Source organism: Phascolarctos cinereus, unplaced genomic scaffold, assembly GCF_003287225.1.
Source record: "Phascolarctos cinereus isolate Bilbo 61053 unplaced genomic scaffold, phaCin_HiC Scaffold_9;HRSCAF=440, whole genome shotgun sequence".
Classification (NCBI taxonomy): Eukaryota; Metazoa; Chordata; class Mammalia; order Diprotodontia; family Phascolarctidae; genus Phascolarctos; species Phascolarctos cinereus.
In genome coordinates, this window is record NW_027556402.1 from 76,415,017 (window position 1) to 76,437,872 (window position 22,856).

The window sequence follows — 22,856 nt, forward strand, 5'->3', positions numbered from 1 at the left end:
TCCCAAGAACGTCAACCTCCTTCTCCAACCCAAAAATCAGTGCTCTTTCCACTAGCCATCCAGCGTGGTCCTTTTGCTCCCAGGTGGCGCGGGGTTCCCAAGACTCGGGGCGTCTCGAGGTATTTCTAAGAATCACGCCCCCTTCAGGTCAGTGTGTGCCCGAAAGAGAAGCCGCCTGCGCCGCTAGGGGGCGAGGGCACGCGCTGATGCCCGATGCCCCTCCTCCCTCCTCCCTCCTCTCCCACCCCTCCCCCCTCTCTTCCCTCCTCTCTCCCTGCTCCGCCCCGCCCAGTAGCAGGAAAAGCCGTTACCAAGGAGAGGTATCACGGGACCATGGCCGCGACAAAGCAGCCGACGAGCAGGCTGCCATTGACACTGCAGTCAACTGTCTCTACACCTGCGTCCCCGAAGCGGCGTAAGCCAATTCAGCCGTATTGGTGTCCCCCGAAGAAGTCTCACTTGCCCCGGGCCGTGTTGCGCTGGCTTCAAAGCATGGACCTCACTTTTTACCCCAAGAACATCAACAGGTGAGTGGACTCGGCAAGCCACCCCGGGATGCGCCGCGCCTGCGCGGCACCGCCCTCATTAGTCTCTGGCACGCCTCTCCAGCCGCTCCGCCTCCAGGCCTGCGCTGCACCAACCGGCTCCTGCCCCAACATCCAACATCTCCCTCGGCCACCCCGCCCCCCTCATAGACACCCCCCCATGCCCTGCGCCTGCGCAGTCCCGGCCGTTTAGCCTCCCTTCCCTTTCTGATGCGTTGCCTGAGCTACCAGGAACCGACCGACCCCACCCGCCTTCGCGCCTACAAACCTACCCATAGTGCCAGCGCTCTCTGCCCCACCCCCTGTCTGCAACCCCCTGAATGCCCCGCCCCGCGCGCCTGCGCTCTCCCGACCTCTTTCTGCCTCCCCCGGTTACCCGTCCCCGCGTTAGACTGGACCCTGGTAGCTGGAGTGCGCTCGGGGTCAAAGGCTAGAACGGCTTCTCCCCACGTGTTCTCTTCCCTGGGTTCTCAGCTACTCTCTGTAAAGGAAAGATATCAAGAGGTGGGAGAACCCTTTATTCTTACAGATTAACTCATCAATAAGCGTTTATTAAGCTCCGGCCACGGTCTAGGCCACGGAGATACAAAGACAAAAACGAAACAGCCCTTGTCAAAGAGCTTGTTTACATTTTGGGGAAACTGAGGCACAATTGTAAAACGACCAATCCGAGGATCCATCTGTCTCCAATTCCATTGCTCTTATTTCCTATACTTAATGGGCTTCTCGGTGAGGAGCTGCATAGTATAGTAAAGTTGTTGGCCTTCTAGTCTTTGGGTGTAAGACCTGAATTCTAATGATGCCTCGAGATATTTATTTACTAGTTATGTCTCTCTCAACTCTAGATTTGTCATCTGTAAAATGGGGACAATAATAGCCTACCTGACTAGGTGTTTGTGAGCATCCACCGACAGAATACTGTATGTGCAAAATGCTTCATTAACCTTAGAGCAGCTACATAAATATTGCAGTTGTGTATTATTCCTGGAGTTTCTTCAGGTTTCTTCTTGTTGCCAGCTTCACCCCAAGCCCTCTTCCCATTCTTGAGTGTAGTGACACTTTCTTAACCCATTGGAATCCCTTCCTGAAAGAAGCTTAAAGGTTTGGGGTCGCCAGCTCCCTTTCCCCTTTTCCACTATTGAGTAACACATGAAGAAATGGGAGTTGGGAACAAAACATCCCACACATTCCACTGTTGAACTGTTTCTTCTTTTGAAGCTACCTTTTTCCAGCAACAAAACTCAAGGCTCTTAGTGACCAATATTGGGGGTTTTTTTAGGTCCTTCTTTGGCTCCTTTTGATCTGGCACCATTCTGCTTTGTATAGTATTTTACCTTCCCCCCCCTTCCTGAAAACAAAAGTGCAATATGTTTGGATGTCAAATACACTTATCAAAGTAATATGGTGTTATAGTAATCCTTATTTGAGACTTATCCCTTTAAGATATAAATACCATGGAGTTTATCCCCCAGAAAACTGAATCTCCCAAAAGCCTGGGATCATATCTAAATAGAAGAACTTTGTATCATCCCAAAGCTTAATTCTTGATAAGTCATATAAAAAACAACAAACAGCTAATTCTTAATAAATATTTGTTGGATTGCTGTGAATTGAATATTATATTGTTGTTCAGTTGTTTCAGTCACATCCAATTCTTTGCGACCCCATTTAGGGTTTTCTTGCCAAAAAGCTAGAGTGATTTGCATTTTCTTGTCCAGCTCATTTTTCTGATGAGGAAACTGAAGCAAACAGGGTTAAGTGATTTGTCCAGAGTTACAATGTCTGAGTACAGATTTGAACTCGGGTCTTCCTGACTCCAGGCCCAGCACTCTATCCACTTCACCACCTACATGCCCCAATATTATGTTGAGGGCCTACTAAATGTATTTGTATTCTATTCCATTGTATATGTATGAATCATCAAACCTATAACCATTTTACATTCTGTCAGTCTCAGATACTGGCATACCTCTAGTATTCTAAGTGCTATCAACAAATATGAAAGCAAGATTACCTTGGGATCATTACCTTGGGATAAATGAAAATGGAGATAATTTTTAAATTATAATTCAGAGCTAACTATACTTTCTCAGCTCTCTGTTGTCATATCTCCAAGTTCTTTCCCAGCACCTGATGCTCTGAAAGTATTAAGCTATTCAAGAATATTGAAAATCACTTTTATTTCCAAGTGACAAATATTAACCAACATGCATTTAGAGATAATGACACATCAAAATAATATGGAGATAATATAGCATAATTATACAGTCTCTCTTATATCCTAAGTTTATAGGATTTAGTTCCAAAAAATATTCATAGATTCATACTTATAGATCATCTTGTCCAACTCCTATTTTTATAATAAGGAAATTGAGCCTCATAATTGTTAAATGATTTCCTCAAGGTCACAAAGCTATGAAGAGGTAGAATTGGATTTTGAATCTAGAACTCCTAGTTCACTGTTCTTTCTAAGTGTACCAAACTGCCTCAAAACCAAAGCATTTTGAAGAATTTCTCACTTCAGGGTTTCTAAATCTTCACTGTTGTTAATTCTGGTACATGCTCAATATTTGAGTTATGCAATTCAATTCAGTTTAAATCAGCCAGCATTTGTTAGGTGCCTTCTGTCTGTAAAGCATTGTGCTAGTCCCTGGGGAACATGTAAAATTTATATGGCAGGGTCCCATCTCTCTTAGAGTTTATAGTCCAAATCGATGTTAATATAATAATATAATTGCAGACTAAAATACAGCATTCTGTTTAATCTCCTTGTTACTGGTCAGGGACTTTTCAAACGGCTTCCTGCTTGCAGAAATATTCAGTATCTATTATCCACTGGATCTTAAACTGGTAACTTTTGAGAATGGAAATTCCATAAAATCCAAATTGGCTAATTGGGCACAGCTGGAAAAGGTGAGTTATCAATCGTATAATTTTAAGAAAATAGCACATACCCCCAATTCATGATCTTTAAACAAATGTCTTAAATTGTGCATTCCCTATTTGACCCTGAATTTCCTCAGTGGCTGGCTTCCATATTGGAAAATGATACTTTGACAAATTGCCAGGAGAGCATATGTTTTGATTTTTTTTCCACCTATGATGATGGATTGCCATGAGCCATCCATGTAACTAGTTCCCTTTTGGAATCAGTAGAAAGCATCTGCCAAATAGCGTTGTAAGACAATGAAACCTTGAACAGAACCAAACTGAGCTGGAGAATGAAAATTAAATGCAAGCTCTCTTCAAAAGAGTGCTTTAAATAAGTAAGCTAACTAAGGACTCTCTTTTCTGCAGAAATTCTTTGTGATTTTAAAATGTTTTCAGTTTATTAAAGTTAAGATTTTGGGGACTTTGTATTCTGATTTAGAACATGAATGGAATCAACTCAGTTACTTGAGCTAATAGAGAGGTGAATAGTAAGAATAATCTAACAAATAATTTAAAAATTATATTTAGCTTCCTGACTCATTTTTATTTAAATTTGAATTTAACTGATACAATATACTATTCACAACACTTCAAACAAAAATAAACTGGAAAGATGAAACTCAGTAAAAGCTGGACAGCTTTCTTGTCTACTTCTGTGTACAAACTGGACAGCATTGCCCCTCAGACTAGTGCAACAAATTATACCCAGCAGTGCTGTTGTTTCTTTCTCTGAATATGCTATCTGATCCATCTTCCCTTGAATAGAAAAAAGCAGTTGAGTTTTGGGTTGAAAAAGCAATTCCTGGCATTTGAATTACTGTAAAATCCAGAAAATCTGAAAACTCATTTCTAAATCCTGCTGGCCTGAAATCTACATTTGTAGAAAGAATATGTGGGGATGCTTGTATTATCAATGTTATGAGTTAAGTATGGAAGTTAATAATGCTGACAAGAAACAGTAGCTTTTTAGACAAGCCCCCAGGTATATATGCTACAGACCAAAGATTATAGAACCAGGGTTCTTAACCATTTTTATATCATCAGTGTCTTTGGCAGTCTGGTGAAGTCTATGGACCCTTTCTAAGAAAAATGTTAAATGCATAAGATTACAAAGGAAACCAATTACATTGAAATGCAATTACAAAAAAAGTTTTTAAAGTTCACAGACCCTAACTAAGAACCTCTGATATAGAGTTAATACTATATTTATATATATTATAACAGTTTACTAACTTGGATACTTATTTTACTCTAACCATGCATTGCTGTGACATATAGGAATAGCTAAGTGGTGCAGTAGATAGAGTGCTGGATCTGAAATCAGAAAGACCTGAGGTCAAAATCCGCCTCAGACTGTGACCCTGGCCAAGTTACTTAACTCCTCTTTGCCTGTTTCCTCATCTGTAAAATGGGGATAACGATAGCATCTACCTCCCAGAGTTGTTTTGAAGACCAAATGTGATAATAATTGTAAAGTGCTTAGCATAGTGCCTGGTACATAGTAAGCACCATATAAATGTTAGCTATTATTTTTATTACTATGCACATGTTTTATTTCATTTAACTAATTATGTTTACTTTATTGAAAGATATAAATGTAGGAGAAATCTAAGTAAATTAATAGAAAAATGAGAATGTAATATAGAACTCTACTGTTAAAATATCTAATTGACTCAACTAAAGTTTTTTTTTAATTGTTAAAGTTTTTTTCAAAAAAGCATTTGAAAATAGCCAAAGAATTAATTCATGGGACACTTCATTGTAAACCTGGAGTACCAGAAATATTGATACAAGATGTCTACACGTTATTGACAAAACGAGAGTGAGTTATTATTTAGACATTTCAGCTTTAAAACAAACCTTCTAATATTTATGTAATTTTTATTTCCAAGGTTTTATGTCAATAGCAGGTTTTTTATTTTGTTTATTTCCAGAATTAAAAATATCCAAGACGACTATGTGAACTTCACAGATTGTAACTACCAGATCAATTTGCCACTGGTGCCCAAAACAACAGCTTCGAAGTTTATCAAGAGTAACATTAGGTTATCTGAATTACTGAGCAATCCCAATATGCTCAACCATCAGCTTAAAATTGACTTTTTGTGTCTCTTACAAATGTTACACAGAAAACTCAGTAGGAAACTCCATCCAAGTAAGTTTTCTATAAAAAATATTTGTTCTTTCTCCTTTTTGGCCCCTATATCCATGAAAAAGGGAACCGTTTCCTACTTGGCCTCCTAAAAGAGGAGATATGGTCTGGACTTGTACTAAGCAGAAGGAAATGAAGTTTTTCTTTGGTAATCCCTCCATCTCTAGGACTTGCTTCGGTTTTCTCTTTTTTACTTCTTTGGCTCTCCAACATTTTAATGAACCTTTTCCTATTTGTTAACAAAATTTTCGTAATGTTAACTTTGTGCTTAAATATACATATGTATATTTTTCCTGAAACACAGTTATCAAATATGGGTGACAGGTCTTTTATCCTCAAATTTATCATACATTATTCCTCCGACTATACAGTATGGTTTTCAGTATTCTAGCTCCAGGTAATTCTTTTAATAATTCCAAGTTGTTCACTGCTGCGAAAGTTCAGTATTGACATAGAAATGCTCCCATCATAATTTTCAGTGCAACTTTAGAACAATGTCCTCTTTTTTGAGGAATATAATCAGCTTGAAAATTTGTGAAACATTTTGAGCTCTTTTTTTAAATTTTAATATTTTACTTTTTTCCAATTACATATAAAAAAAATTTTGAACCTTCATCTTTTACAATTTTGTGTTCCAAATTCTTTCCCTCACTCCCTTCCCCTCTCCTGTCATTCAAAAGACAAGCAATTTGATACAGGTTATACATGTGCAGTCATACAAAACATTTTCATATTAATCATGTTGTGAAAGAAAACACAGACAAAAAAAAGAAAAATACAGGGAGTAAAAAAAAAAACCAGTGTGCTTCAATCTGCATTTGGACTCCATTGGTCCTTTGTCTGGAGGTATTTTTTATTGTAACATCTTTGGAGTTGTCCTGGATCTTTGTATTGCTGGGAACAGCTAAATCATTTACAATTGATCATTATACAGTAGTGCTATTAATGTGTACAATGTTCTCCTGGTTGTTTTCACTTTACTTTGCATTGGTTCAAGTTAGGCTTTCCAGGTTTTTTGAAAGCATCCTGCTCATCATTTCTTATAGTACAATAGTATTCCATCACAATCATAAACCTCAACTTGTTCAGCCATTCCCTATTGATGGGCATCTCCTCAATTTCCAATTCTTTGCCACCATAAAAAGAGGTGCTGTAAATATATTTGTGCAGATAGATTCTTTTCCTTTTTTTATCTCTTTGGGATTGGTTGTTGTCCTACATTCTAGAAGAGGACCAAAATGACATCATTATGTTGGGATTAAGGGACAGTATGTCCAACTGTGGCTGATCAGACCAATATGAGCTCAGAAAGGTCTACCACAGGTTACATGCAAATAGTCGATATTTGGGGTGGAGATGACTCTAAATTTGCATTTGCTTACTACATTTGCTTTTGCACATTTACAAGTCTGCTTTGCACATAAAGCAAAATGCCTTCTTTGATGCAGGCATGTCATGCTGGGTGATCCTGTGCTAGTGTCTATAGTGTCTCATAATCCATTCCAAAGTTCTCCAGAGGGACCTTGAGAGTGCCCTTGTATCTCTTCTTCTGACTTCCATGTGAGTGCTTGCCTTGTGTAAAAGACTATTTTACAGTGCCCTGTAAAATAGTCTTTTATGCAAATGTATGTTTGGCATTTGAACAACCTGTCCAGCTCAGCAGAGTTGAATTCTCTGCAGTTGAGTTTGAATGCTTGGCAGTTCAACTTGAGAAAGGCCTTCAGTTGTCTGGTAACTTATCCAGCCAGGTGATTTTCAGAATCTTCCTAAGATAATTCAAATGGAAGAAATTCAGTTTCCTGTTATGGCAGTAATATATTATCTAGGTTTCACAGGCATTCAGCAATGATGTGTGCACAATGGCTCTATAGACCTTCCTCCTACACTTTCCTTTGGAGCCTCCCAAACACTGAGCTAACTCTGACAATGCATGCATTAGCCTCATCATCTATGTGTACATCCCTGGAATTACTGCCAAGGTAAGTGAACTTATCCACAGCATTCACAATTTCTCCATTTGCTATAAGCAGTAATTCCACAAATGGGTGATGTGGTGCTAGCTGGTGAAAAACTTCTGTTTTCTTGGTGTTAATCGTCAGGCCAAAATTAGCACAAGCAGCAGAGAATCGATCCATATTCTGTTGCATCTCAGCCTCAGAGGCTGCATAGAGTGCACAATCATCTGCAAACAAAAGTCACACACCCATTCTCTGTCTACTGTGGTCTTGGCTTGTAGCCTTTATAAGTTAAATAATTTACCATCAGTAACCTTGGTGCCGTTTTCATCCACGTTGAAGGTGTTTGACAATATTACCTGAAAACATTATGCTAAAAAGCATGAGAGCAAGCATATAGCATTGCCTTACTCAGTTGGTGACTAGGAAAGCATGAGAGTATTGTCCATTATCCAGAATCTGTGCAAGCATGCCATCAAAAAACTGATATACAATACTGATGAACTTTCTGAGCAATCAAATTTTGCCATGATCTTCCACAGGTCCTCACAACTGATATTATCAAAGACTTGGATGGATTGAAAAATGTGTACCAACTTCTATTCTGCATTTCTCCTACAGTTTCAGGCAACAAATACTGTATTGACTCCTCGGCCCTTTCTGAAGCCACATTGGCTTTCGGGTAGATGATCATCTTCCATGTGAAGGATCAGCTGATTAAGGAGGACTCTGGCCAGAATCTTGCCAGCAGTGACTAAGAGAGAGAGACCCCCCTGCAATTGTCACAAGACAATATTTCCTTTTCTTTTGTAGAGATGGACAATGGAGGCATCTTTGAACTCCTAGGGGATAATCTTCTCTTGCCATATAAACTAGAGGAATTCAGTCAGTCCTTGTATGAGCAGTAGACCCCATACCTTGTAAATCTCAGCTGGAATAAATCAACACCAGGCACTTTGCCACACAAGAGGAGCCTAACGGCATTCAAAACCTTTTTTTCAATTGGGAGTTCGACTAGAGAGGGATTGATTTCAACCTGAGATATACAGTCACTGGCTTCAACATTGATTGATGATGGTTCATTGAAAACACTATGGAAGTGTTCAGCCCCTCTCTCCAGGATCATGTCCTTATCATTAATCAGTATGGCTCCATTATCACTGAGGAGTTGAGATGCATCATAGGTCTTTGGCCCATAAATAGCCTTTGGGTCATCATAAAAGCACTTTGGATTGTTATTATAAGCACAAAACTGAATTTCATAGGCCTTCTTACTGAGCCAAGAATTCTGCATCTTTCTGAGCTACTTGTCTTTAGTTTTGATGGAGTTACACACTGCCTTCTTGAGGTGAATAAACTATCCTGCTGATAAACCTTGTGGAGTTCTTTTTTGTTTAGCAAGTTCTGAATTTCCCTATCATTTTGTCAAACGAATCCTGATGTTTGGGAGTGTTCTGGCCTAGATGAGTAAATACAGTGCTGTACACCAAGTCTCTGAAAGCTGTCTCCTCCTTTTTGCTCCACTGTTGGCAAATGTGTTGGCTCAGCTTTCCTGCGAAGTTAACAATAAACTGTGCACACTCAGAGAAGCACTCTGATCTGTTGACATTAAGTTTTCTGGTAGCTGTCTTACCTTGGGGCTGCTGCTTTTTTTTGATTGTGAATGTTTAGCTTGGAAAGGATAAGTCTGTGATCAGTCCAGCACTCTGCACCACACATGCCTTCGTTACTCTCATGCCCTGTCTGTCTCTTCCTTTTACAATGACGCAGTCTATCATTAAGTGCACATCCACAGAGTTTTATTGCATTTAGGTAAATGGGAGATAGTGTTGGTGATGAGAAGGTCATAAGACACACAAGTCTTCAATAATAAGTGACAGTTGTTGCTGTTTCCCACTCTGTTCCTCCCAAGAACTCCCTGTTATGTCTGATAGTCTGTGCCTATTCTGGCATTAAAGTCACCCAGAATTACAAGCTTGCCCTCTTTTAGCGCATTAATGGTGAGGGTCACCAGGGTTCATCATGCAGGAGCATAACGCACTGATGATGGTAGTGTAGCGCTTTCTTGCAAGTGGCAGTTGCATAGTCATAAGCTTGTCATTCATTCCTTTGGGAGGCATGCAAGCTTGCTAACTAGATTAGTTTTGATGCAAAACCTATGCCAGCTTTATGACACTCCCTGTCATTGCAGCCATTCCAGAAAAACGTGCATCCAACTCTGATTTTGGCAAGCTGGCCTTCATTTGCCAGCGTTGTTTTTTACTCAGGGCTGCTGAGTTCTTTCACAAGAAGAGCTATTCATCTTTCAGGACTATCAGATTTCTTGTTGTCCATAAGTATGTGCACCTTTCATGTACCAATGGTGAGTGGAATTATCTTCACAAAAGTTTTTGTACATTTTTTGGTGTTTAGACTGCAGGATAGGATCACCACCTTCTGTGGTAAGCAGGCCAGAGTTAGGTTTGGTGAAACAGACAATTTTTAGGGCACCTTTTCCAGCCCCTTCCTCATACCAGGAGGGTGAGCAATGTGGTCCAGTGTGCTCAGTCACCTGGGAGTTGCCAAAGCCCACTGCTATTTCAGTCCAGTGAGAAGACAACACGTAGCCTGGGCTACCTGTCTACAGGGTTGTTACTATAGCTCCCAGTGTATCCACACTCATTCATCACACAGGATTTTGAAGTAAGGAAAACTGGTAAAATGGCATGGGTGAGATCTTTTGACTCACACATAAACTGGATCCAAGTGAGGCAGTATTGTGCGAAGTCATTGGCCTCACTTCTTCCAGAGTCATTACAGTCCCAGTGGCAAGACAGAAGTCAAGATGACTAACTGCAATGGATGACGTTGGCATCTTCAGTGTTTAACCAAGCTCTAAGATCTCCACAGCACATGTTTCCACTGCCTTCATAGCCCATTGGAACAAATTGTTCACATCTGCCCATTCCATTAGGGGAAGTCTTTACATGCTTTGGGACCACACCCTATTAACTCACTAATGGGTCTGAGGCCTGTCCCTTACCCTTAACCTGGTTTAGGCCATCTGCTGAAATGGTTTACAGGGGTGTGGCTGCTGAGTATGCTGCAGGTGAAAGTTGGGTGGTCAGTGGATAACAAAGAGGGAAAATAGCCCTAAAAAAACCTCAGCATCCCTCACACCAGAAATACTAGTCTTCCTTGACAACTGCATACCTAGTATACCTAGTAGTAGTATTGCTGGGTTAAAAGGTTTTATCACCCTTGGGCAGAGTTCCAAATTGCTCTCCAGAATGGTTGGACTAGTTCACAACCCCTCCCAACAGTGCATTAGTGTCCCAATTTTCCCACATCCTTTCTAACATGTCATTTTCCTTTTCTGCTATATTAGCCAATTTGATAGGTGTGAGGTGGTACCTCAGAGTTGTTTTAATTTGCATTTCTCTAATCAGTAGTACTTTCAAGCTTTTTTTTTTAATCTGACTGTAAATAGCTTTGATTACTTCATCTGAAAACTACTTGTTCATATCATTGATCATTTATCAATTGAGGAATGGCTCACCTTATTATATATTTGACTCAATTCTATATATGTTTGAGAGATGAGGCCTTTGTCAGAGAAAATTGTAAAATTTTATTCAAAATTTTCTGCTTTCCTTCTAATCTTGGTTGCATTGTTTTGTTTGTGAAAAATCTTTTTAATTAAATGTAATCAAAATTATCCCATTTTACATCTCATAATGCTTTCTGTCTCTTATTTGGTAATAAATTCTTCCATTCTTGATAGATCTAACAAGTAAATTATTCCATGCTCCCCTAATTTGCTTATGGTATCACCCTTTATGTCTAAATCATGTACCCATTTTGACCTTATCTTGGTGAGGTATTGGTTTTCTGCCAGACTGCTTTCCAGTTTTCCTAGCAGTTATTGTCATATATTGAATTCTTATCCCCAAAGTCTGGATCTTTGCATTTATCAAACACAAGATTACAATGGTGGTTTCCTACTGTGTATTGTATACATAATCTATTCCACTGGCCCAACTCTATTTCTTAGTCAGTACCAGATTGTTTTGACAGTTATCACTTTATAATACAGTTTGAGATCTGATACAGCTAGGCCACCTTGTTCCACTTTTTTTCCCCATTAATTCCCTTTATATTCTTGATGAATCCAGATGAATTTTGTTATTACTTTTTCTAACTCTGTAAGATATTTTTTGGCAGTATAAATTTATTAAATTTGGTAGAATTTTAATTTTTATTATATTGACTTGGCCTACCTATGAGTAATCAGTATTTTTCCAGTTTTATTGGAACTTTATTTTATTGGACTTTATGTAAAAATTGCTTTGTAATTGTTTTGATAGTTTAATTCCCCATTGCTTATTTTAATTCCTTCAATTTCTTTTTTTCTTCTCTTATTGCTATAGTTAGCATTTGTAGTACACTATTGAACAATAGTGGTAATAATGGGCATACTTGCTTCACCTATGATTTTATTGGGAAGGCTTCTAGCCTATCCCTGTTATTGGTTTTAGAAACATACTACTTATTTTTTTAAAGCTCCATTTATTCCTATACTTTCTAGAGTTTAAATGGGAATAAGTGTTGTATTTTGTTAGAAGTTTTTTCTGCATCTGTTGATACAATCATATGATTTTTGTTGGTTTTGTTATTGATATGGTCAATTATTCTTATAGCTACTTAATATTGAACCCACCCTGCATGCCTGCTATAAATCCCACTTGGTCTAAGTATATGATCTTTGTGATATATTGTTATAATCTCCTTGCTAGGATTTAAAATTATTTTTGTATTAATATTCATTAGGGAAATTGGTCTTTAGTTTTCTTTCTCCATTTTTTTTTTACCCTCCATGGTTTAGGTATCAAAACTATATTTATGTCATAAAAGGAATTTGGTAGGAATCCTTCTTTACCTATTTTTTCATATAGTTTATATAGTGTTGAGATTAATTTTTCTCTCTCTAGTAGAATTCACTTGTTGATCCATCTGGTTCTGGAGTTGTTTCTTAGGGAGCTCATGGATGGCTTGTTCAATTTCTTTTTCTAAGATAGGGCTATTCAAATATTCTATTTCCTCTTCTATTACTATGCAATTTATATTTCTACTAGCATATAATTGGGCAAAATAATTCCTAATAATTGCTTTTATTTATTCTTCATTGGTGGTGAATTCTCCCTTTTCATTTTTATACTAACATTTTTGGTTTTCTTCTTTTTAAAAAATAAAAATTAACCAATATTTTATCTATTTTATTGGTTTTCCCATAAAATCAGCCCCTAGTTTTATTTATTAGTTAAATGGTTTTCTTACTTTCAATTTTATTTTTGATTTTCAGGATTTCCAATTTGATGTTTAGTTGGGAATTTTTAATTTATTCTCTTTCTAGTTATATTTTTAGTTGCATTTCCAAATAATTGTTCTGGTTTTTCTCTATTTTATCAATATAAGCATTTAGAGATGTAAAATTTTCCCTAATTAACTGCTTTGGATGTGTCCCATAAATTTTAGTATGTTGTCTCATTGTTATGCTGTTTAATGAAATTATTGATTGTTTCTCTGATTTGTTTTTTGGACCAATCATTCTTTAGGATTAGATTATTTAGTTTCCAATTAACTTTTGATCTATGTTTCCATAGCTCCTTTTTTAAAATAGTATATTATTTTTTCTAATTACATGTAAAGACAAATTGTAACATTCATTTAAAAAACATTGAGTTTCAAATTTTCTCTCTCCTTCCCTCACCTCTCCCCTTCTTAAGACAGTAAGCAATTTGATATAGGTTTTACATGTACAATCATGTTAAACATATTTCTATATTAGTCAAGTTGCAAAAGAAGAAATTGACCAGAACAGAAAAAAAAACACTATGAAAAAATAAAGTAAAAATAGTATGCTTCAATCTGCATTCAGACTCCACTAGTTCTTTCTCTGGATGTGGACAACGTTTTTCTTTTTTCTTTTTTCCAATTAATTAATTTACTTCTAGCTCTCAACAACCATCTCCATAAAGCCCCGAACTCTAAACCCTTTCTCTCTCCCTTCCAACCTCCCTCCCCAAGACAGCATGCAATCTGATGCAGGCTCCATATACACATTCCCATTAAATGTATTTTCATACCAGTCATGCTGCAAAGAAGAACGAGAACCAATAGGAGGAACCACAAGAAAGAAGAAACAAAACAAAACAAAAGAAAAAAAAGCAAAAGTATACTTCGATCTGCACCCAAATCCACAGTTCCCTCCCTGGTTGTGGACAGCATCCCTCATCATGAGACTTTTGGAAATGTCTTAGATCCTTGCATTGCTGAGAAGAGCTACGTCTGTCAAAGTTAGTCTTCTTACCAGTGTAGCTGCTACGGTGTACGACGTTCTTCTGGCTCTGCTCCATTCACTCAGCATCAGTCCATACAAGTCTTTCTAGGATTTTCTGAAGTCTGCCTGCTCATCATTTCTTATAGCACTACAGCATTCCACTACATTCATACACCACAACCTGTTCAGCCATTCCCCAACTGATGGGCATCTCCTCAAATTCCAATTCTCTGCCACCACAGAAAGGGCTGCTATAAATACCCTTGTACATGTGGGTCCCCCTCCCATCTCCATGATCCCCTTGGGCTACAGCCCCAGAAGTGGCATTGTTGTGCCAAAGGACATGCATATCTCTACAGCCCTTGGGCACAGTTCCAAACCACTCTCCAAAATGGCCAGACCAGTCCACAACTCCACCAACAATGCACCAGTGCTCCAACTCTCCTCCTGTTGTCAAGCCAATCCAGAAGGTGTGATGTGGTACCCCAGAGCTTCCCGGATCTGCATGTCTCCAGTCAACAGTGATTCAGAGCATTTTTTCACGTGACCACAGACAGCCTTAGCTTCCCCATCTAAAAACTGCCTGTTTACATCCCCCAACCATTCATCAATTGGGGAATGACTTGCAGTCCCATAAATTTGACTTGGTTCTCCTTGTATTTTAGAAATGAGGCCCCTATCAAAGACACTGGCTGCAAAAATTCCTTCTCAGCCTTCTGCCTCCCTCCCAATGTCAGCTGTACTGACTCTGCTTGTGCAAAAACCCCTCAATTCAATGCAATAAAAAATCATCCATTCTGCATTTCACAATGCTCCCTAACCTCTGCTTGGTCACAGATTCCTCTGTTCGTGAACATTTTTCATCATGAATCCTTTTGAATTGTCTTAGATCTTTGTATTGCTGAGAATAGCTAAGTCATTCATAGTTGATCATTGTACAATGTTGCTATTACTTTGTACAGTGTTCTCCTGGTTTTGCTCACTTCACTTTGCATCAGTTTATGTAAATCTTCCCAGATTTTTCTAAAACCCGCCCCCTCATTATTCCGTATCGCACAATAGTATTCCATTACATTCATATGCCACAACTTGTTCAGCCATTCCCCAGTATCCCTTCAATTTCCAATTCTTTGCCATCAAAAAAAGAGATGCTATAAAGATTTTTGTACTAATATGTCCTTTTCCTTTTTTTTTTTTAATCTCTTTGAGATACAGACCTAGTAGTGGTATTGCTCAATCAAAGAGTATGAATGGCTTGATTGCCCTTTGGGCATAGTTCCAAATTGCTCTCCAGAGTGGTTGGATCAGTTCGCAACTCTCCCAGCAGTGCATTAGTATCTCAATTTTCCCAGTTCTCTCCAACATTTATCATTTTACTTCTCTGTTATATTAGTGAATCTGACAGGTGTGAGGTAGTACCTCTGAGCTGTTTTAATTGTCATTTCTCTAGTTAATAGTTATTTAGAGCATTTTTTCGTATGTAGATAACTTTGATTTCTTTGTCTGAAAACTGCCTTTTCATATCCTTTGACCATTTATCAATTAGGGAATGACTTGTATTCTTAGAAATTTGAATCAGTTCTCTATATATTTGAGAAATGAGGCATTGTCCTTTATTAAATATTATATTTATTGCATTATGACCTGAAAAAGATGCATTCAGTATTTCTGCTCTTCTTTATTTAATTGTGAGGTTTTAATGTCCCTAAAACATAATCAGTTTTTGGGTAGGTGCCATGTACTACTGAGAAAAAAGTACATTCTATTTCCATTCAGTTTTCTTCAGAGGTCTGTCATATCTAACTTTTCTAAAATTCTATTCATCTCCTTAACTTCTTTCTTTTTTTGGGGTGGAGGTTAGATTTATATGATTCTGAGGGGGCAAAATTGAGGCCCCCCACTATAGTTTTTACTATCTGTTTCCTCCTGTAATTCATTTAACTTCTCCTTTAGAAATATTAATGCTGTACCATTTGGGTGCATATATGTTTAGTATTGATGTTACTTCATTGATTATGGTACCTTTTAGCAAGATGTAGTTTCCTTGCTTATCTCTTAATTAGCTCTATTTTTGCTTTTGCTTTGTCTGAGATCATGATTTCTATCTCTGCTTTTTTTTTTTACTTCAGCTGAAGCATAATATATTCTTCTCTATCCCCTTATCTTTATTCTCTCCCTCTCCTGTTTCAGGTGTGTTTCTTGTAAACAGCATTTTGTAGGATCTGGTTTTTAATCCACTCTGTTATCCACTTCTGTTTTATGAATAAGTTCATTCTATTCACACTTACAGTTATGATTACAAACTGTGTTTCCCTCCAACCAATCCCCCCCTCATTTATCCTTTTCTCTCTTTCTCCTTTCATGCTGTCCCTCCTCAAAAGTGTTTTGCTTCTGACCACCGCCTCCCCGAATCTGCCATTCCTGTTATAATCCCCACTCCTCTTATCCTCTTCTCCTTCTACTTCCCTGTCAGGTAAGATAGATTTCTGTACTTAGTTGAGTGTGAATGTTATTCATTCTTCCAGCCAATTCTGATGAGAGTAAGGGTCAAGCATTTCCTGCTACCCCTACATCTTCCCCTTCACTCTAAAAGTTCTTTTGTTCCTCTTTTATGAGAGATAATTACCCCACTGAGTACTAAAGCATAGAGAAAGAACATAAAAGGACCTAGGACAGAGCCCTAGAATACTTCCATGCATTGGGGACAGGATATAGATGATGATCTTACGAAGGAGACTGAGAAAGGCTGGTCAGATGTATAAGAATAGAGCCATGACAGAGCAGTATCTAGAGAAACCAAGGATGAAAGAAGAATATCTAGAAAGGGAATGGTCAACAGTATCATATATAACAGAGTGGCCAGAAAGGATGAGGACTAAAAGCCCATTGGCCTTAGCAATAAAGAGGTCATTGGGGACTTTAGAATAGTTTGAGCCCATTAGTAGGGAAATAAAAGTTGGATTGTAAGAGGTTTAGGAATGAATGGGAAGATGAGAAAGCAGAGGGAGGAAGTAGATTGCTCTTTCTAGGAGTTTGTGAAAGAGGGATATAGGATGACGGCTTGAGGGGATGGTGGTATCAAGTGAAGGGGTTTTTTTATTATTTTTTTTTCTTATGAATTTAAACACCCCCCCCATGACATTTCCATATATTGGGCAGGACATTAAAAAAAAGAGGATTCTCTATGAAACTATGAATCTTCATATCATTTGCTTCTTTTAAAAAAATGTCAAGGAGGCAGCTAGGTGGTGCAGTAGATGGAGCACCGGTCCTGGAGTCAGAAGAACCTGAGTTTAAATCTGACCTCAAACATTTGACACTTACCAGCTGTGTGACCTTGGGCAAATCACTTAACCCTATTACCTAGCCCAAAAAAAAGGTCAAATTCTACACATTACTTTCAAAACTATCCTACTTGTCCCTTCCCTCTGAACTTCTGTTGCATGCATTTAAAACTGTTTTAATCACTCTGTGGTTTTGTTTTGGGTTTTTTTGGCATCAGTATTGCTAATTCCCCTCCACCCTCAAAAAAAGCCTACCCCATTAACTGAGGGAAAAAAGAAAAGGAAGAAAAATGTAGCAAATAAGCTTAGTCAAGCAAAATGAATTTACACAGTAATTGTGTCCAAAAATGTTTGTCTCTTTCTGTAACTTGTGCCCATCATCTCTCTCTCTCTATCAGAAGGTAGGTAAATATGTTTCACCATGTGTTCTCTGGAAATGTCATTGGTCATTTAAGTCTTTCAAAATCATTTTACTTTTCATGTTGCTGTCCTTGTATAAATTGTTCCTCCGTTTCGATTACTTTACTCCAAAGTTCATACTATCAAAGAGTCTCTAAAATAATCTCATTCATAATTTCTTATGGCAAAATAATATTCCATTATGGTACAATTTGTTTGGCCATTCCCCAATTGTCTAAGAGGTAAGTTAAGACACTCCCTTAGATTCTAGTTGGTTTTTTTTCTTTTTCCCCTTTTTATTCCCACCTTCAAGATCAGTAGGTATATTTTGCTTGCTGCTGTTCCCTCCCTAGTATTATTTTCTCTTTTAACCTTCCTTCCCTATCTCTGTTTTTTTCTTTTTATTTCATGTATTTCTACAGCAGACTCTGTGTGTGTATGTCTGTGTGTGTGTGTGTGTGTTCAATCCTTTATTTCAGATAAGAGTGAGGTTCATCTAATGACCATTCCTCCTTATTTGTATATTCATCTCTTGCACTTTATTTATGAGAAATACTAAGTTCGAACCTCCTTTCTCTCCTTTTTATACCAGTACATGCCTTTAATTTCTCTTCCTTTTCCCTCCTAAAAACCCTCTAAAAAGAACTAGTATATCTGCAAGATTGCTGTTCTTATTTAGCTCCTGAAGTATACTTTGGCGACTTTAAGGTTTGAAGGCATATTTGTTTTTTCTCCCTCATTGGACTGTTAGTGGTACATCATCATGTAGATTCTTCCAGTTGCCCCTAAACTTTATTTTTCTAGGTCTTTCTGGACTTTTGGGTTTGTATTTCAGAGTTCCTACTGAACTCTGATCTTTCTGTCATAAACTTTTAAAAGTTCTCTTTCATTAAAGATCTATTTGTTTCTCTGTAGGACTGGTTTTTCAAGGTAAGTCATTCTTGATTGTTAGTCTGAATCTTTTGCTTTTTGGAATATTGTATTCCAAGATCTCCTCTCCTCTTTACTAGAAGCTTCCACATTTTATGTGATAGTAAAACCCCATGATTACCTTTCCAGAATTCTTTCATCACACTCTTGTCACCACCTGGGCTTATATCCCCAACACCCACTGAACTTTCCAGCCATGCGCCTTTCAGCCCACAGCCTAGTGCTCTGGGACAGCTCTATATAATACCAAAGCTATGTGGACAGTGATCACCTACTTGTACTCATTCATTAATGACAACCATGCTTCAACTCTGTCATATCCACCCCATTCTTACTGAACCCCTGGTTGACATTGTTCAAATCTCATTCTTCATTTCCCACTGACTGATCCCTTATTGCCATCCCCTTTAAATCAACCCTACTCCAATTGCCCATTGTAAAGTTACCCAACTCTTTCACTGTGTTCTCTGGAATGCTTGCTCCATAGGTTACAAACTGGATTTCGTCCTAGACCCCTTCCTTTCTTGTTCTGTCTTCTAGCACTTACTGAGACTTGTTTTCCTCTTAATGACAAAACTTCCCTGGCTACTCTTTCTAGCACTGGTTGTATTTTTACTCATATCCCTCAGCTCACTGATGGAAGTAGGGGAGTTATTGAATCACTCCTTGTTTCCCCTTGTCACTTCTAGCTTCTTCTTATTCCACTATCACTAAGTAACCTCTCTTCCTTTGAGACTCATTGAATCCATATTCATCACCCAGTAAAAATTCTGTTGTGTAGAGACCCTCAGGATATTCTCTTGTCTTTTTTCCCTCCGAGGCGATCAGGGTTAAGTGACTTGCCCGGGGTCACACAGCTAATGTCCAGTGTCTGAGTTCCAAATTCTCTCCCTCCTGCCTCTCCCCCACATCTTGAAAAGGCAAGCAATTAGACATCGACATGTGAAGTCATGCAAAATATATTTCCATATTAGCCGTGTCGCAAAAGAAAACACACACATACACATACCAAGAAAAACAAAGAAAGTGAAAAAAAGTGTGCTTCAATCTGCACTCAGTCATCAGTTCTCTTTCTAGAGGTAGATAGTATTTTTCATCATAAGTCCTTTGTAATTGTCTTGAATCAGTCTTCATCAGAACAGTTGATCATCCCTACAATATTGCTGTTACTGTGTACAATGTTCCCCTGGTTCTGTTCACTTCCCTTTGCATCAGTTCGTGTAAGTCTTCCCAGGTTTTTCTGAAATGATCCTGCTCATCATTTCTTACAGCACAATAGTATTTCATCACAATCATATACCACAGCTTATTCAGCCACTCCACAACTGATGGGCTTCCCCTCTCAATTTCAAATTCTTTGCCACCACAAAAAGAACTGCTATAAATATTTTTGCACAAACAGTCCCTTTTCACTTTTCTTTGGGATACAGAGCTAGTAAAAGTATCACTGGGTCAAAGGGCATGGGCATGCACAGTTTAATAGCCCTTTGGATGTAATTCCAAGTTGTTCTCTGGAATGGTTGGACTAGTTCATAACTCTATCAGTAATGCGTTGGTGTCCCAATTTTTCCACATCCCCACCAGCATTTGTCATTTTCTTTTTCTATCATATTGTTTAGTCTGATAGGTGTGAGGTGGTTTATCTCAGAGTTGTTTTAATTCATTTTTCTCTATTCAAGAGTGATTTAGAGCATTTTTATATGACTTTTTTCATAGCTTTGATTTCTTTTTTCTGGAAACTTCCTGTTCATATCATTGACTATTTATCTGTTGGGGAATACCTTGTATTTTTATAAATTTGGTTTAGTTTCTTATATATTTGAGAAATGAGGCCTTTATCAGAGAAATTTGTTGTAAATCCCTGCCCTGCCCCTGTTTTGTACTTTCCTTCTAATTTTGATTGCATTTGTTTTGTTTGTGCAAAAGCTTTTTAATTTCATGTAATCAAAATCATCCATTTTACTTTCCATGATCCTCTCTGTCTCTTGTTTGGTCATAAACCTTTCCTTATCCATGGATCTAACAGGTACATTTTTCCATGCTACCCTAATTTACTCATGATATCACCCTTTATGTTTTAATCATTTATCCATTTTGATCTTATCTTGGTATATGATGTGAGGTGTGGGTTCATTTACTACTGCGTATTGTGTACCTAATCTATTCTACTGATACACTTCTCTATTTCTTAACCAGTACCAGATTGTTTTCATGATTACCACTTTGTAATATAGTTCAAAATCTGGTTTAAAAATTGATTTCCTTGATATTCTTGATCTTTTGTTTTTCCAGATGAATTCTGTTATTCATGTGGTCAATTTTGCTTATAGTTTTCTTAATATTGAACCAGCCCTACATTCCTGGTATAAATCCTACCTGGTCATAGTGTATGATCTTTGTGATATAATGTTATAATCTCCTTAATAATATTTTAAAAAATTTTTTTATTGATATTCATTAGGGCCTATAGTTTTCTTTCTCCATTTTTTAATACTCCTGGTTTAGTATCAAAACTATATTTGTGTCATAAAAGGAATTTGGTAGGACTCCTTTAACTTTTTTCACATAATTTATATAGAATTGGGATTAATTATTCTCTAAATATTTGGCAGAATTCATCTGTAAATCCATCTGGTTCTAGGGATTTTTTTCTTAGGGAGCTCATTGATGGCTTGTTCAATTTCTTTTTCTAATATAGGGTTATAAGTATTCTGTTTCCTCTTCTGTTAATCTGTTAATTTATATTTTTTGTAAATATTCATCTGTTTCACTTCAGTTATCATTTTTATTGGCATATAATTGGGCAAAATAACTGCTAGTAATTGCTTTAATTTCATCTTCACTGGTGGTCATTTTCCTTCCCTTTTCAATGAGTTCAGTGTCTTTTTCTCCTCCACAACTCCAGCCCTCATACTAAGGAACTCCAGCATACATGTTGATTCCTCTCAAATACCCTAACCTTCCAATTTCATCAACTTTCTAACTTTCCATGACCTACTTTTCCACCCTACCACAGCTATACACAGTCATTTTCATGCCTTTGATCTAGATATCATCCACAAGTGTTCCATATCCATATTCATGAAGTTTCTTTATCTAATCATAATCTGTTGTCATTCTACTTCTCCCTCTGCTTTGCAACTCCAAATTCCCCTGTTCCTCAGTTCATATCACTCAAATACCTTCTGCAACTATCTCTTCTTTTACTCCTGTCATACATGAAGAGGTGGCTTTTCTCCTTGCCAGCACAAACTCTTCTACATGCAAAAGTGATTTCATTCCATCTCATCATCTCCATCAGATTGCCCCCATTATCATTCCCATTCTCCCTACTCTTCTGTTACTCCCTGTCTGCTGACTGCTTCTATACTGCCTATATCTCTCTCTATGCTTATGTCTCTCCCATGCTCAAAATTCATCTATCCATTTGTTGATCCATCCATTCCTGCTAACTCTCATCCTTTTTTCTCTTCTCTTTTGTGGTTACTCCCTTGAGAAGGCTTTCTACAATACGTATTTCTACTTCTTTTCCTCTGACTTTCATCGTAGCTCTTTATAGTCTGGCTTTTGACCTCATCATTCAACTGAAACTACTCTTTCCAAAATTACTAATGATCTTTAAGTTGCCAAATATAATAACCTATTCTTAGTCCTCATCCTTCTTTGACTTCTTTGCAGCTTTTGGCACTATGATCTTCTTCTCCTTGGTACTCTTTTCTCTCTACATTTTCATGAGACTACTCTTTTCAGGTTCTCCTACCTGTCCGAACACTCCTCTCCTTTTCTCGATCTTCATCTATTGCCTGCTAACATTGGGGGTTCTTGAAGGCGCTGTCCTGTGTCCTTTTCTTTCCATATAGTGTTTTAATTGTTGATATCATTAGCTCCCATAGTTTCAATTATCATCTTTCTGCAGGTGTCTAGCCCTAACCCCTTTCCCAAACTCCAGGTTCAGATCTCCAAATGCCAATTAGACCACTAGAACTAGATATCTAGTAGACATTTTAAACTCATCATATCCCAAGCTGAACTCATTATATTTCTCCCCAAACATATGAAGAGGCAGTTTTCAGATGAAGAAATCAAAGCTATCTATAGTCGTAAAAAAAATCCTCTAAATCACTATCAATTAGAGAAATGCAAGTTTAAGCAACTCTGAGGTACCACTTCATACCTAGCAGACTGGCTAATATGACAGAAAAGGAAAATGACAAATATTAGAGGGGATGTGGGAAAATTGGGACACTAGTGCACATTGTTAGTGGAGTTGTAAACTGATCCAACCATTCTGGAGAGCAATTTGGAACTGTATCCAAAGGGCTAAAAAACTATGCGTACCCT

General features: G+C 37.9%; 1 protein-coding gene across 1 annotated transcript in view; it reads left to right on the forward strand.

Annotated features, from left to right (window-relative positions):
* Positions 1–226: 226 nt before the first annotated feature.
* Positions 227–22,856, forward strand: part of SPATA4 (spermatogenesis associated 4) — a 36,618-nt gene continuing 13,988 nt past the window's right edge. Inside the window, exons 1-4 of the mRNA XM_020997831.2 lie at positions 227–527; positions 3,329–3,458; positions 5,180–5,298; positions 5,411–5,631. Coding sequence (XP_020853490.1) covers positions 334–527; positions 3,329–3,458; positions 5,180–5,298; positions 5,411–5,631 — 664 coding nt within the window. The 5' untranslated portion in view covers positions 227–333. The remainder of the gene's footprint in view (positions 528–3,328; positions 3,459–5,179; positions 5,299–5,410; positions 5,632–22,856) is intronic.